Genomic DNA, 16229 nt, shown 5'->3' on the forward strand with positions numbered 1-16229 from the left:
AGGAACCCCTACACACCCCAAGGAAGGATGGAGAGATTGCAAAAATACTAAAGGGAAAAGCCCTCCCGGCTGTAGGCCAATGGGCGGCGGGAAGGAGGAGTGAGGCTGGGGAACTTCTCCCAGAGCCAGTCAGAGGGGACGGCTGCTGGGAAGCCAATCAGCACGCCCGAGCCTGCAGCCCCTCTGCAGTAGTTGTGCCAGAGCGCCCTGTGTAGAACGGCAGCGAGCCGGTAGCGGGGCCAGGCTGCCAGGAGCCATCGCTGGTGCTCGGCGTCTTCCTTTCGCGCCGCCCAATCGGTCCCCACGCTGCGGGGCCCCATTAGTCCCCGCAGCCCGGCGCCTCGTACCCGCAGGCTCGCCACCGCCCCTTGGCCGCGCAGTTGGCCTCGCCCCGCCCCGCCGGGTGCCCCCTCGCCCCGCCCCGCCCCGCCCCGCCTCGGACAGCCCCGCCCCGCCCTTGAAGCCGAGCGTTCCCGCCCTCGCCCAGCGCCCAGGTAGCTGCGAGGAAACTTTTGCAGCGGCTGGGTAGCGGCACGTCTCCCGCTCCTCCGGCCACTGCCAGGCTTGCCTTGTCCTGGGACTGCTCTCGTCCCCGCTGCCACTCTCCCGCGCTCCCCTCGCTCCCGCCCAGCAGGATGGCAGGGTCCATGCTCACCGCGTGCTTGGTGGTGGCGATGCTGTTCAGCTTGGACTGCCCGGGACAGGCGCAGCCTCCACCGCCGCCACCGGACGCCACCTGTCACCAGGTTCGCTCCTTCTTCCAGAGACTGCAGCCCGGACTCAAGTGGGTGCCTGAAACCCCCGTGCCAGGTGAGGAGGAGTCCCTCACGCGTTCCCCGCGCCCATCGGAGGGCTCGGGGGCGCGTGGTGGCACTACCCCGAGTGCTCTAGCCCTGGGGTGGGGGAGGCCGCGGTCTTGCACCCTGCTTGCTGGGCACCTGGGAGTGGTCGCTGTGCCCTGATCCGACCAGGTCTCCCGGGGGAAGGAAGAAGAGTATGTGTGGACCGTAACTGCATTCCATGTATTTGCTCTGCTGTCAGGGAAGGTGCGAGTAGGAGGATCAGCGGGGATGGCCTGTTTCGGAGCGCCCATTTTGGGGGCAGGGTGGGAAGGTAGGAGCTGGCTCCCCGGGCCTCTGCAAACTAGCGCCTCACATCTGAACCGGTGCCTCGGGAATTTGCCACCCTCGCTCTCACGTAAGTGCCAGAATTTCAGCCTTAGCTGGACCGCAGCTTCAGCCATTCTTTCCTCAACCTGCCCCCAGGCCCTCCTTCCCGAAGCCTGGGTTCCCGAGCTCGTGGGCCCAAGTGCAGGCAAAGTTGAGGACAGGTCTCCGAATCACCACTGGCAGGTAAAGATACACAGAGGGAAACTTTTGAGGAGGAGAGTCCCCCAAATGAGGAGGACTGAGCCTTTTCCTTCAAAAGAGCGTCCCTTCTCTAGGTTGGCAAAATCGCTTCAAAAATGGTGCTTCTGGACGAAGGAGCAGGAGTCCAAAGATGATATAACTCCTCTAGCTCTCAAATTCATCAGCCTTTTTGACAGAATGGACCCTGAAGGGGAGATGATTTTAGTTGGAGAAAAGTTTCTGAACTCCTGCCTTTTGTTCTGCACTATCAGATCGCTTTGTAAGGGCATGTTTTAGCCTTAGCTGAGGGTTGCCGCTGTCAACAGACGAATATTAATGGCCTTGTGTGATTGACTGTCCCGCAGTTGGACTCCTAAAAGCCCGACTTAGAATCTCATCAGAACAAGTTGCTACACTGACAATGTGGGCAAGAAGAGTTGGTTTCAAACAGGTTAATTTACCAGAGGTGCGCTCTGAAGAAACGGCTGGTAGTATTCACAAACTGTAAGACATTTGTGGCCTCTAGGGTCTTTTCCCGACCCCTGCATCGAGCGAGGCGCGGGTCCCGCGCTTCTGAGGGATCCGGGAGCCGCCCTCGCCCAAACTTGGCTCTCGGCTCTCAACAAGTCAGAGAGGCGGGCCTGATGTTTGGACCAAGTTGTGAGTGTGATGCGCGCCCTGTGGGCGCTGCCAGCGATCGTTCACTAGCGGGAGGTTACCTACGCAGCCAGCGCGCCCTCGGTCTTTTCTTTAGGTGGATAAAAAGAGCCAAGAGAGCGTGCTGTGTAGTTGCAAAGGTAATTGGTCACCCTTTTTGGTGACTGAAATACATTTGTGCGTATGTTACATACTGCTTTGCTGGACTTCCCTCTAAGGAAGGGTAGAACTACGTCTTCCACTGTTAAGCGTGAATAAGATACCACGTGGGTGTGTGCAGGAGCTCTAAGGGGCAACCTATGAATCAGTTCCACAGAGCTGAAGCAACTGGCGAATCTCTCTCCCCCTCAAAGTGCCGTAGTAATTAGATTGCTAAAGCCCGAGAACATACTTTTGGTGATAATGTAAAAATTGGTCTTCACAGGGTGAGCCCCCACAAGATGAATGGGTCCAGAGCTGTGGTTGGGTGATTTGAAACCAGGGAATAAAGGTTGTGCTTAAAAGAAGAAAAAAGCCAGAGGGAATGCAGATATTGATTGAGCAACCCCCTCTACACACACTCAGGCCTTCGCTCCTCCTCTTTTCCCCTCCCCCAGCTCTCTGGCTGCCTGCCTCTTTGCAGCATCCGTATAAAAGTATTGGGAGGGCCCACACACTGTGTGTATGAGATTTGGCCTTCGTTCCCTCTTCTTCCCAGCTCCTTTACTCTGGGCCTAAGGATAACCATATTACAGAGAACAGGGGCTGGTAAATTTATCATTTCCCACTAGTATTTCCCAAACTCCGTACAAAAATTACTTTTTCCAGAGGTCTTTTCCATATGAACCCAACGTTCCCTACTTCACTTCTATTTAACAAACATATGCAGTGTTGAGCACCTTCTACATGGCAGGCACTGTTCTGACTTGCCTTGGAGCAAAGCCAAATTTCAAATATGGTGATACCCATACAGCTACCATATATCCTGTATTTACTGGGGCAGTGCAGATTTCCAGTACTTTGTACTGGCATGAGACCATGTGTTCTGAGTTTTAGCTGGGCAAACATGGTCACTGTGGATATGGAAAACATGGTGAAAATCCTAATGTTCATGTGTGGAAAGAGCTCATCAGTATTTCAGAGAAAAGATGATAATGGCAGACTAAATACAATGGCAAGTGCATAATTTCAAAGTGAATAAATGTGTAATTTGCTGCTGTCGATCAGTGGTTGGAAATGGAAAGAGACCTGCAAATTTTTTGAGTTATGAACCATCATGATGACCACTTGACAATTTTTCCCCCATCTATATTTTAAGCTATGTTCAGTTTGCCGGCTCCACTGTAATAACGGCCTTAAAGCTTTCTTTGTCCCAGATAAAATGAGATTTGGTCACAGTAAGGAGAAATCCTCAAGAATGTCCTGTCTCACTTAGGGGGACCATTTGGGATTGACTGCTAACTTCTGCCATTAACAGAATTGGGTTAGAGTGGATAAGGTACATTTCTTATGCTAATATGGATGAGACTAAATGGCATTTGAAATCAGCCAGCCTAAAAAATAAATCACTGTTGCTGAAGGACTACACTACCACAAAGCTCATCTAAAAGCCTGGCAATCTTGTGTTCCCGTTCCTTTTTGAGTGTTCAAAGGCACAAAGATAGCAATTCTAAATAGCATGCCCCCCAAATCCATAGATCTTTTCATACCTCAGTGTTTTTTTGTTGTTGTTGTTTTTTTTTGTTTTTAGGGATTTGTAACCTGGAAAGCACCACAGATGGAAACCAGGCACACAGAGTTAGCGTTTGGCAGAAAAATCCATATAACTGACTTTCACTGCAGCTCTTTTGCCCTTATTTAATTTAGAAAAATTCAGAAAAAAAGCCAATGAGCTCATAAGTCTAGATGTTTATTTTGTTTTGCTTAACCTACCCACAGGCGCAATCAAGAATGGATACAATTTTAGACAAGGAAAGTGAGTTAGTAATCAGACAATGATGTTTCCAATTGTCTCAAGGGAATGTTAGAGAAGTCTGAAAAAAATTCCTCTGAACAAAAATCAAGTGTAATTCACTTTATGAATGCCATATACCACTTTTGTGGGGGGTGATGGTGAAGGGGAGAGATGAGAATTAGAAAATCAAACAAACTGTAGAAGTGTTGCAACTCCCAAAAGATTGAAGAATATTGCCTTAGAGGACCTTGGAAAGTGCAAGAACCAATCCAGAAGGCCAAATGCCCGTAAGAGTAAAAAGCAGCCATGAAAAGACAAAGCGACTTGGAGTTTCTCAAAATCAAAGACGAAACAACATAAAAATAAAATCAGCAGTCCTGAAACAAAGACAGAGTTTGGTTTTTGTTGTTTTTTAAGGTGTCAGAACTAGCAACTGTATCTGGGTTGCCAGCCATGGTTCCCCAATCAGTTTGAAGCAGTTAGCGGGCCTAATGTCAGGGAGCAAATAACTGAGGTGTGGGAGAGTTTTCCCTCCTCTGAGACTGCACTAGAAGTTTGGACAAGCAGATGATTTGTTAAATCTTTCAAAAAGTTGTATTATTGTGTGCTAAGTTGGAACAGTTTGGCAAATTCTTTCGAATGTGGTCTGAATAGATTTATTACGTTAATCCTGATGTTTGGATGTACGGAGATATGCTTAGAGGGGCTCCTCAGTCTGATTGAGGAGATGGCTGATGATCAGTGGAGCACCTTCTCCTGAAAAGGTCTAACACTTTCTGCTCCTTGCCAGGCTTTGCTAGGTGCTGGGGGTGAGGAGAGGAGTAAGACACAGTCCCTTTTGTCAAAGCACTCAGAGTCTAGTGGGGGAGCATACAAGTAAACAGGCTTCTCAGGAAACTTGTAGGATTAAATAGGGTGAAAAGGGCTAGAAAATACCTCCAGGAAATTGGCTGAAATGGTCACAATAGCCAGCCTGGGCAAGGGAAAAGAACAGAAGAGATGAAGTGGGAGATAGGGAGGAATCTCTTAATAGGGCCGCCATCTTAAAAAAGTTTTCTTAATTCTTGGAGCAAATTCCATCTGTAAGCATTAGTAAAAACAGGCATAAGAAGATTTTGATGGATGCTGGATGCCGCAGATGGTGTCAGTTTTGCAATGTTTTTTTTTTTTTTTTCCCTTATGGGCTGATAGGTTGTATCCAATATTTTGATGCAATATTTTTGAGCATTCTGTTACTTCCATCTTTAGAGTTGTAATGTTGGCTGTTCATTGTAGCCTAGAAAAAGGCTGCTTATTACCAACCTGGGAGAAAAGAGGCCTGGATTTGTCTGCTACGAGACAAAACAGAAAATATGTTTTCTCCTTAAATGGCAGCTATCAATGACCACGCCAACTTTAGTGTTTGATGCATATACAAAAACATGGGTCTTAAGGGGTATCTTATTACTCATTTCCAAGAAAATTGAAGATAATCACTTGTAACTTGTGCACACGATACATCATTTGGAAAGAATTTCACTGGGGATCATATTGCTCAACTGAAAAGTTCTGGCATGCTGAATTTGTACATTTTTGTGAATGCTTCCTTTTACTCTGATCTCTAGCTTTTTTCTGCATATGGTTGTTTGTATGTTTTAGATTATAAGCTTCTTAAAGGGAAAGCAGTGCTTTTGATGCAGTGTTGAACACAATGCTAAGAATACCATAGATCATTTAGTACATAATTTATAATTGATAATAATGAATTCCTAGATCATTGTGTACTCTCAAATACTTTCTTAAGCTATATGTCACCTTACCTATTTTAAAAGCCTAAGTCCAAATTTTCGTAGCGTATCATTGGGGTACGTGAACAAACTTTTCAGACAACGTCTATTTTGAATGGAGACAGATTCGGGCTTACTTCAGTTAGCTAGTGACTCTTACCATCAGGCAGGGCTTATTAATGCTGAGTACTCAAAGAACAAATTGAAATTAGCAACATTGTTATGACTGACTTAGTATCATTAAAGAGGAACGATTACTAGAGCACATACATTGTAAGACATCTCTTAAATCAAACTCTCTCTGATTTAATGTCAGCTAGACCTTTCTCACTAATGTTGACATTACCATATTTGGGAGTTGAGCTATAACACTTGCACAGACCTGTTGAAGTACCTCACAGATCTCTGTAACCTAGGATCAGAATTTGTGCACAGGCACAAATCAAGAGACCATACCAGGAGCCAACATCTGTTCAGCCCTAGCCAAGCTTGTAAACGGGTTTGATGTTTTTGGTAATCCAGGGTGTATTGGAAAGTGTGGGCAGAAAAATCCCCCACTTATCTGCCCTTATTTAGCAAATGGTCTGGCTTGAAAGAGGATCTCCTAGCACTCCATTAAGAAATGAACATCAGAAAATGGAATCCAAGTCATAAGCACCAGGCTGGCTTTAGAGACAGCATAAAGTAATGGGAATTTACCCTCTGAGATGTAATGACTGGGAGAATGTGATTCAGAAAGCAAGGTGAAGATGGGCATATCAGCAGAGAAAATGTGTGTTTTGAAATGCTGTGTATGAGGGGAAAATGCTCATCAGAACATTGTAGTCTTGCTCGAATACCTTGTTGGACACACAAAGTAAAGATTTAGTTCTGTTCTTCAAATTAGGCCAATTAAAGATCAATTATCCAAGTGATAAATTATTAGAAATAACTGTCTGCCATTTTTAAACAAAAATGAATTCGATTGATTAACAAGGAAGGTATTTTCACTTTTGACTCTCTTTGTGTATACCTGGATAAAGCCTCGTGAGTCTGTATTTTCCTTATGAGTAAAAAGGAGCCAGTGTTAGGACCAAAATGCATTGCTAGTGTGCCAAACAGTTAATTACTTCTAGTAGCTGAAATTGTAGTTATATGCTAGATTAGTAAATCTACTAAGCTCTTTGAAGTATACTTCATAGGCTTATATTGATAAATAATTGATAGGAAGGGAGATAAAATATAAGTGAAAGTGGCAATAAGAACGGACAAAAACATTAAAGTCATTATAAAAGAAACTTCTGCCCTGGCTGGTGTGGCTCAGTGGATTGAGCACCAGCCTGCAAACTGAAAGGTTGCCAGTTCTATTCCCAGTCAGGGCACATGCCTGGGTTGTGGGCCAGGTCCCCAGTAGGGGGCGCTTGAGAGGCAACCAATCGCGCGCACACACAATGTTTTCCTCCCTCTCCTCTGTCTAAAAATAAATAAATATAGTCTTACAAAAAAAAAGAAACCTCCACTCATTGTATTCCATCTGTCCACCTGAAAGTTGAAAGATGTATATCTCTCAGAAGTGATGATTTTGAGAATATTCTGTATTTTTCAAAATTTCTATTCATAATGAAGCATGGATTTATTTCTTATACATGCAGTATAAGACAAACTTTTCAAGTCAAATTTTAATTGGGCTTTTTGAGTCTGCCTTTTGAAAATAACTATATTACTGGAAATTATAAATCCTGGTCATGACATCTTCAAGGTACATGTTCATAATATCTCTATTAGACTGTAATCTCCTTGAGGCTGGGGGTTGTATCTGATCTTTTTATCCCTCGTGCCTAGCACAGTGCATGGTACAATTAATAGGTGCTCAACAAATATTTGTAGACTAAATGAATAAATGGAGTTAGAAATGTATTATGAATATAAAATTTCCATAAAACCATTATTTAAGTAGTTGACTCGTTTTTACTAATAACAAAGTAACTACTTTTCAGGTCAAAAATCCATTTGTTTTCTATAGGTTACTGATAAAGGACGTTGGTTTAGTTCATTTGGCTGCCCTTTAACTCCCTAGAAAAAGTAGACTAACCAGATTTTATCAGAGGTAAGTATTCTGTGCTTGTTTACAAGGCTGCGCTAAGTAGTTTAAAGATAAGGTAAACATATCCACATATACATAAATGCATATATTTATCTTCACTTTATTTAAGTTTGTGAAAATAATGAAATTGGTGTCAGTTACAGAAATATATACTTAGTGTAAGTTTCTTCTCAGTGTTTGGTGTTTCTTACCTCTAACATCACATTTCATAAAGGCATATTTAAAAGGACATAACCCAAAGCGGACTTTCAGCCATGGAAATTTTATTGGAGTAGGATAAAGGGCCTCATGAGAGTTCTCTTAATTTCTGTATGCATTAGGGCAAACTTTTTTTTAAAAAAGATTTTATTTCTTTATTTTTTTTAGAGAGGGGAAGGGAGGTAGAAAAAGGAGAGAAACATTGATGTGGGACATATATCAATTGGTTGCCTCTCGCACGCCCTCTACTGGAGACCTGGCCCTTAACCCAGGCTTTATCCCTGACTGGGAATCAACCAGCGACCTTTTGGTTCAAAGGCTGGCGCTCAATCCACTGAGCCACACCAACTATGGCAGGGCAAACTTTTAAAGTCAGCTGGAAAAACTCAATTAGTTGGCTAGGAATGACCCATCAGGATTTCTTTCAGATAGAGGCCCAAGTAGGAAAGAGGGTAAAAAAGAAAGGGATGATGTTCATTTGAAAATAATACCAGAATTCTCTTTGATAGTTTCCTCCTTAGTTATGGCTCTGCTCCCCTTCTCCCAAACTCTGCATACCGGAATTCTGGGAATGTCCATTGCTCTTTGTAAAATTTTGGTTTGGATGGTTGAAGATTAGGGAAATCTGGTGAAGAAAGGAAGGATCAGATTGCTGGATACAGGAAAGAGATTAAAAGCCTTCTTTCTGGTATATATATAAGAAGGTTAACTGGCACATAACACACCGGAACGATTGGAAAATGATTTAAATATGGAAATTTGCATGTGTGCAGAGATAAGACAGAGATATGTCCCAACTGCATTTGATTCCCAAAAATACTTTATTTGTACTTCTTAATTAATAGCCTTGTTTTTGGAGTACATAGTTTATCTATAGCCTCTGTTAGACCCTATGCTTCTTGAATGCAGGAGCCATGTTTGATTTATCATATCCTCTGGATTGGTGAGTAGAGTGGCTGGTACGGAGTTTTTTATAGTTTAGAATGAATGTAAGACTAAACAGCTAACGACATGGACTAGAGGACTTGATCGCTGTTGAACAAGATCCTAGGATGGCATATACCTAGAAAATGACTGATTCTTTGAAGGCATCATTGTCTAAGTTGATCTTCAGCAGAGACTGAGGAAGGAGTGGAAGAATGAAAGCTTATTTATCTATTCTCTGTGACCCTGGGAGCTTTTTGCCCCTCTTTCAAAACTGAAATTTAAGGAGGGTGTGTCAAGTACAGAGAGATTTGTAGCTGCAGCTTTATCTAAATGTGGTGTTTGGATATGTTTTATATATTTATATTCATAGGTTACATATGTATAAATATATACTCATTATTTTGATAGCCACGATTAATAATTATGTGCTATTTAAACTGTTTGAAAGTTGTTAATTGTTACTCTGAGCAGTGGGTGGCCTTTCACAATCATACCTTACATTTGTGTCCTGAAAGCCTGGCTTTCACATATCTCAGGTATAAACAATAAGCCACTCATAAAGGATCTGGAGGTTCTGAGCTCCGACCTACTTGCTTCCAACACACACACACACACACACACACACACACACACACTTGTACATTCATACATATACACATATAATATCTCTACATCTGTACACCCTTCATAATCTAGAGAGTAAACCTAACTTACACTGTGAAGAGCTAGGGGTAGTTTTTCAAGAGCTCGAATAAACCACTTTCAATTATATTGGCCCCAAATTGTTGCAGAGCTAATTGTCACTGATATAGAGCTGGTGGTCATTTATCATGTTCCATCATTTCCCTAAGTACAGAGATGTGATCTTCATTAAGTAGTGATGGTCAACTCATACTGTGAATTTGGCTCATTTTGGAGAATTACTTCTAGCACTGGCTGCATTTCATGTTGAACTCCACAGAAATGAGAATGTGACCCAAGAGGCTGTTTCCAGGTTAGGTTTCGCAGACTGATTGTATTGGGGGCTACATCTGACTGTTTTGGAAAACATGGAAAGTCTCAGCAAAGGAACCTACTAATAGTGAACTTTATATGCTGTCTCTGCATAAATATTCAAAAGTTTTTAAATTCATTTTTGACTTCAACCAACATTTATTGAACACTGATTCTATGCCAGGTACTGAGCTAGAAGGTGATGAATAAGATAAATTCACTGCCTAGGGAAGGAGTTAAGGAAAAACCATGGATGTCAGGGCCACAGGATGAGAGCTGCCATAAAGTTGGGTACCCTGTGGGGGTCTAAGGGCTGTTGAGCTATGGAGGAAGGGTGCTTAGCTGCCTTAGCACATTGCTAGTTCCCCTAGGTGTGTGCAAGGCACAGAGCTGAGATAAAAATGACACATTTGTTGGACTGGAATAGTTTGGATTAGTTGGAGCACAGATGTGGGGAAAATGGAGGAAAGATGAACTAGAGATATAGGCAGTAAATGCTGAGGGATTTCCTTGAGCTGTATCCAAGGATGATTAAGATCCATAAAAATATTAAAAGAAAAGAAAATGTTATTCAGCATAGAGGATGACTGGAGAATGTGGGGTAGCAGGGAGTTTCAGCAATGCAGGTGAAAAAGTGGGGCAGTAAGTAGGAGAATCAAAGATCAGTTGAGAGAATAGAGGCAGTAAAGTAGACATGACTTAGTGACTGTATATGAGTACAGAAGGGGGAGTCTGTAACTCCAGTTTTTCTGGGTGGTGGGATTATGACACATACTAAGTACCGAGTATGCACTTGTTGAATAAATTAATGAAATATAAGAGGAACCTAGTTTTAAAAATATTTTATTATTTTATTTTATTTATTTATAGAGAGGGGAAGGGAGGGAGAAAGAGGGAGAGGAACATTGATTTGTGAGAGATACATCAATTGGTTGCCTCTCGAACACCCCCAACTGGGGGCCCTGCCCGCAACCCAGGCATGTGTCCTGAGCAGGAATTGAACTGGCAACCTCTTGGTACACAGGCTGGCACTCAATCCAATGAGCCACACCAGCCAGGGCAGGGAACCTATTTTTAAGTGGTGAAATAATGAGTTCAATTTTGAACAGGTTGAATTTGAGGGGTCCTTTGATCATTGAGGCAGAAATGTCTGCTAGGTCGGTGAGGGTTTGTTTCAGATCACACAAGAGAGAAATCAGGGCTGTAGATACATGTGTGGACATTATCGGCATCTAGATAATTGAAACTCTGGGAATAGATGAGATCACTGGGAAAGAGTGTATATATTTTTCTGGAGTTCAGGAGAAGCATAGTTGGGACAGATCAGCATATAGGCTCAAGTTGGAAGATATGGGTGTGGATGATGTTTTCCAGGGTTTTGCATGTGACGTGTCTTAAGATGTATTTTGCCAACATCTGGTGATTTAAAAAAACTGCCAAAGACATCAAGAACTCTCTTGATTAAGAGAAAGTATGAGTATATGTTGTCATGGTCCAAGACTTTGCAAATAAAATCGTGTGTACTACCAAATAGACACACGCATACAGACGGAGAGGGAGGAGGAGAGGGAGAGGGAGAGGGAGTTCTATGTAGAGAAATGCATTAGAATTCAGGGATCAGATTTCTATGATTTTGATAGCAATATTTAATAATTAAATATGTTAAACTGTTTGAAAGTTGTTGTTACTCTTAGTGGGTGGTCTTTCATAATCATACTTACATTTATGTCACGAAAGCCCTGCTTTCACATATCTTTTACATACAAACAATGCAGCCACTCATAAAGTTTCTGTAAGTTCTGAGTTCCACCAACCTGCCTGGTTCCAATAAGGAGGTGCCTCTGACCCTCCCTTATGGTGAGTACTGTCCCACTTGGCAGCGTGTAGCTTCTGGAGCTCTGGTCTCTATTCCACTTTAGAGTGGGCCTTGCTGGCTAGTCTCTGAAACATGTGATGACAAGCAAATACTAGAAATAATTGTGTAATTGGGCTGATCTTAAGTTTCTATGGAGACGTAATGTGTTTTCTTTTTGGTTGGTGGGGGGAGAAGGTTGTATAATTTTCTGTTTCTCTGACATGAATGGTTTCTTTTAATTTCCCTGTTGTTTATTTAAGAGGTTGCCTTCATCAGGGTTTCTATTTTCATTTATTGTATGCTTGAAACTCTTTGTTCTCCAACTGATTTTTTTGAGGTCACTTTCAGGTTGATGGGATAGTTTGGAAGAGCCAGAAAAAGCTCACGGAAACTACCATTTATGGAGTGCCTACTATGTGCTTATTGCTTTATTTTTTAAAAGATTTTATTTGTTTATTTTTAGAGGGGGGAAGGGAGGGAGAGAGAGAGGGAAACATCAATGTGTGGTTGTCACTTGAGCGCCCCCTACTGGAGACCCAGGCCACAACCCAGCCCTGTACCCTGACTGGGAATCAAACCGGAGACCCTTTGGTTCGCAGTCCGGTGCTCAATCCACTGAGCCACACCAGCCAGGGCTGTGCTTGTTGCTTTATATTTAATCTCTCATTTAATCTACCCAGCAAATCTGACAGGTAGGTGTTGTTATCTCCATTATACAGATGAAAAGTTTACTTTTCCAAAAGTTGTATAAGTGGTAGAGTTGGGATTTGCCTCGTGATTTGTCTCACTCCATAGCTCTTGCTCTTTCCAGTATACCCAGTGGATTAGGAGGGGGAGGGAATATGGTCTGGATATGAAGCATTTGACTTAAATTCCCACACTCCTTAGACTTTTGTGACATTCTTTACTCTGGGATCCCCTCCTACTGTAAAGCTGAATCTGTCTGCTTGTTTGCCTTCTTCCTCCCACCCCTTTAGATGCAAGTGTTTCAGTAGTGCGTGTCCTTTGCCCTTTCTGTTCTCTCTCTGTTCATTCCCACATCCATTCCCATGACTTCATTATTCTTGTTCTTTGAATGATTCCCATATATATTTCCAACCTGACCTCTTCCTTGCTTTCCAGTTCAGGATTTCCCAGTTGTTTGCTAGCTTTCTCCATCCAGAAGCCCAGCCAGTGCTTCACTTTCAACAGAGACAAAAACTAATCCATCATTTGCTTTTCCTGTCTGCAAAAACCTGCCTTGCTCCAACATTCTACATTTCCGGTGCTAGCATCTCTGGTACCCAGACTTGAAACCTTGAAATCATCCTTGACTTCTCTTTTTACACATCTCACACCCAGATTAAATGCCTAAGTCCCGCACGTATGCTTCCATCATGTATCTCACTTTTACACCCTTGAAATGTGTGTGCTCACTACTTAAGTATAACAGGCTGCTAACTCATGACGGAAAGGCCCCTGTAGTAGTCTGCCTCCAAGCCTTTTCTTATAGACTACCTGACTGCTCTCATCTACGCCTGCTGCAGTCTTAACCATCATGCAGTCATCCATCTTCTTCATAAGGCACTTCATGATTCCCCATGTGTAGAGGTGATCATTTCCTCCTTTGAACCCTGCTGTCACTGTACTTCTACTATCCTTGGTTCTTGCTTGCTCTTGTAATTATGTACTTGACTTTTTTTCTTCTTACTAGAGCCTTGCTCCTTAAAGTGTGACTCCTGGACCAGCAGCATCAGTGCCACCTGGGAGCTTATAAGAAATGCAGACTCTCAGGCCCCATTGCACACCTACTGAGTCAGAATTGGTATTTTCAAACAAGATCCCAGGTGATTTGTATGTGTGTTAAAGTTTGAGAAGGGCTGCTTCCAAGTGTAAACTCCTTGAGGGTAAGAACCTTGCAGCCCTAAAGAGAGAGTCTTGCCCACAACAGATCAATGTTCTTTTGATTTCTGACATCTGTACTACGCTTCACTGATGTGGCCTTAGAGACCTATTCAGAAGAAATGTATGGGGGAGTGAGGGAGGAAGGGACAGTGGGAGAGGAAGGACAGCAAGAGAGAGTCAGAGAGTTGAGGGGGGAGGAGAGGGAGAGAAGGAATAGGAATAGGAATGTGAGAATGAATGGGTTAGAGAGAGCCTACTAGATCTCTGCTGGGTGTCTAAAAACTTTGTGACTAGTTTGGAAAACAGTTTTTGTTCCCCCTGATTGGTAGAAACTCTAGTTTAGTCCCTGGCTTAATTTAATGTGGCCAGAGGTAAGTATCTTCCGAGATCTTTTTGTTCTTACCCTACGGACCTAATAGTTTCCCATTTTCTCTTTTGCTGGCATTCCGGAGTATATCTTTTCTGGCCATCCCCAGAAGTCACAGTTTAAATTTGAAGAGTTTTAAAGAGCTGTGGAAGAACTGTGCTCAGTGTTTCAAATAGTTCCTTCTGTTTTCAGAAACAGCTTTTCTGCTTTGCTTTAAAAACTTCAAAGTTTATTTCTGAAATAATAGTTTATTTTCCCCCATGGAATTCTGAACATTTTATACAAGTGTTAATTTCTAAAACCTAAGTCATTTCTTGCCTTTGTAACTTCAGTGCTGTGGGTTAATTTAATAAACGTTGCCTAAAGGTTCTTTTGGCCTTCAAAAGCTGTCTGTCAGATTGCCTTTCTTTGTTCTTTGAGAGAGAGGTTGCCTCATTCACTAAGCTTGAAGGTGGGGTTTGGAACCAGCATTTGTTCAATCATTCAGAGTCTTCCCTCACCCACCCCGTCAATAATATGCAGTTTTACTTTCAAGTTACGTTCTAGTGGTAATGAAATGTATTATCAACTAACAAATGTGGGTAAAATTCTCCAAAAGCTCATCAACATTTCCTAGAGCAATAATAAGAAGTAGCCCAAGTTGCTCTGACACCCATAGTTAAGGGGAACACTGGATGCTCCGTGCACACTCATCACAGTCCTTCTGGGGTTCAGCATACCTTCAAAGCTACTGAGGGTCCTCTCTTCATCATCCGTGGGACTGCTCCCCACATCTCCCCTTTTGCCTTCCACTTTTCCACTCACACTCTCTCTCAACTGGTTATAATTCAGAACAGAAGGTGTTTTATGGTTTGTTATATTTATTGAATGGTTTTATGTTTCTTATTCTCTAAAAAAGTAGACGAGTGGAATGTTTTATATTTTCCTCTATATTTTAGTTTTAATTTGTGTTTCCTTTTTCTGCAGCTCCTGATTTCCTTCTCTCCTCTCTTCCCCCATCTTTCTCTGCCTCCTCCACATTGCCTGCCCTCAGTGATTCTAGAAAAAAAAAAAAAAAAACAGGCTTTCTATTTCTGCCCACATATTTGCTTTGGGTACCTGGTTACTTCTCTTGGGATATTGCGAAATTTGATTCTTTAGTTAGTTTGCAGATGAAGAACTCTAAAATATGCACCCATGAATTTACATTCCACTTTCTAAGAATTCTGAGTATTTAAAAGGCTTTTTTTTTTTTTTTTGTACAGATAGGACAAGGCTAAATATATCTGACTCGTACCTCACATCATTGCTATGTGGTTTACATTCTCTCTCACTTTGTCATAATTCTCAATGAATGCAAATAGCATCTTTGTTCTTAGAAATCTCTTTTGTTACACCAACTGCTTTTTCATTTTTGTAAGGATAAGGGAGGCCCTTTAAAACCCTGCTAGTGTGGGGTAGAGCTGACACCTATCCTGTAGGCTAACCACATTGTAGCCTGCTTTTCCATGATGAAGCTATCACATTTTAGGGACTTTGTTTAACTTGTAGGATTTTATTGTCCTAGTTTCAAATTTGTCTTCAGGTTAGAAACTGTATTCCAATTAGACTATTCCTTGGTATTTTTTTTTTCTTTGTCCTGATGCTTATGGGGATCTTTTGTTTGTGCTGTATCTATTATCTCTTCCAAGTTTGGCCAAGGTTGTTAGGTTACGCACTTATGTATAAATATTTAACAAGATAAGTTAGACACAATGTGCTTGAAGATACTTCAGCCCACCCCTCCACCCCCTGCAACTGCCTCAGCTCAGTTTTTGTGCTGTTACAGATGGTTACTTTATCTCAGATGTTTGGATTTGGAGGGCATTTCTTTGTACTTTGCTTGATGGACACAATGAAATGGAAACTTTTGAGTTAATGTTAACTACCAAAATGGTAGCATCCAGTAACAGATAACATTAGGCTCCACTTCCTATTATTTTTCTAACTAGTTATCCCAACTCCCCTAAGCCAGAGAGTTTTAGGTATGAGATTGTATGTTTTTTAAGAAAATATTTTGGATAAAGACTAATGCTCTCAAGTCAGGAATAACAATTAGTACCATTCATTAATCAGGGGCATGTTTTGACTTTAAGTCCTGGCTAGGAAATATAAACTGTGAAAGTCACACATATATATGAACCTCAGGCAAATTTATGACTTGTCAGCCTTTTAAGGTTAAATTCTTAACCCCAGATC

General features: G+C 42.3%; 1 protein-coding gene across 1 annotated transcript in view; it reads left to right on the top strand.

Annotated features, from left to right (window-relative positions):
• Nucleotides 1-470: 470 nt before the first annotated feature.
• GPC3 (glypican 3) overlaps nt 471-16229 on the top strand; it is a 420931-nt gene continuing 405172 nt past the window's right edge. The window contains exon 1 of the mRNA XM_024566786.4: nt 471-810. Within this exon, the coding sequence (XP_024422554.2) occupies nt 636-810 (175 nt within the window). The 5' untranslated portion in view covers nt 471-635. The remainder of the gene's footprint in view (nt 811-16229) is intronic.

This window comes from Desmodus rotundus, chromosome X (assembly GCF_022682495.2).
Source record: "Desmodus rotundus isolate HL8 chromosome X, HLdesRot8A.1, whole genome shotgun sequence".
In the NCBI taxonomy this organism is placed as follows: Eukaryota; Metazoa; Chordata; class Mammalia; order Chiroptera; family Phyllostomidae; genus Desmodus; species Desmodus rotundus.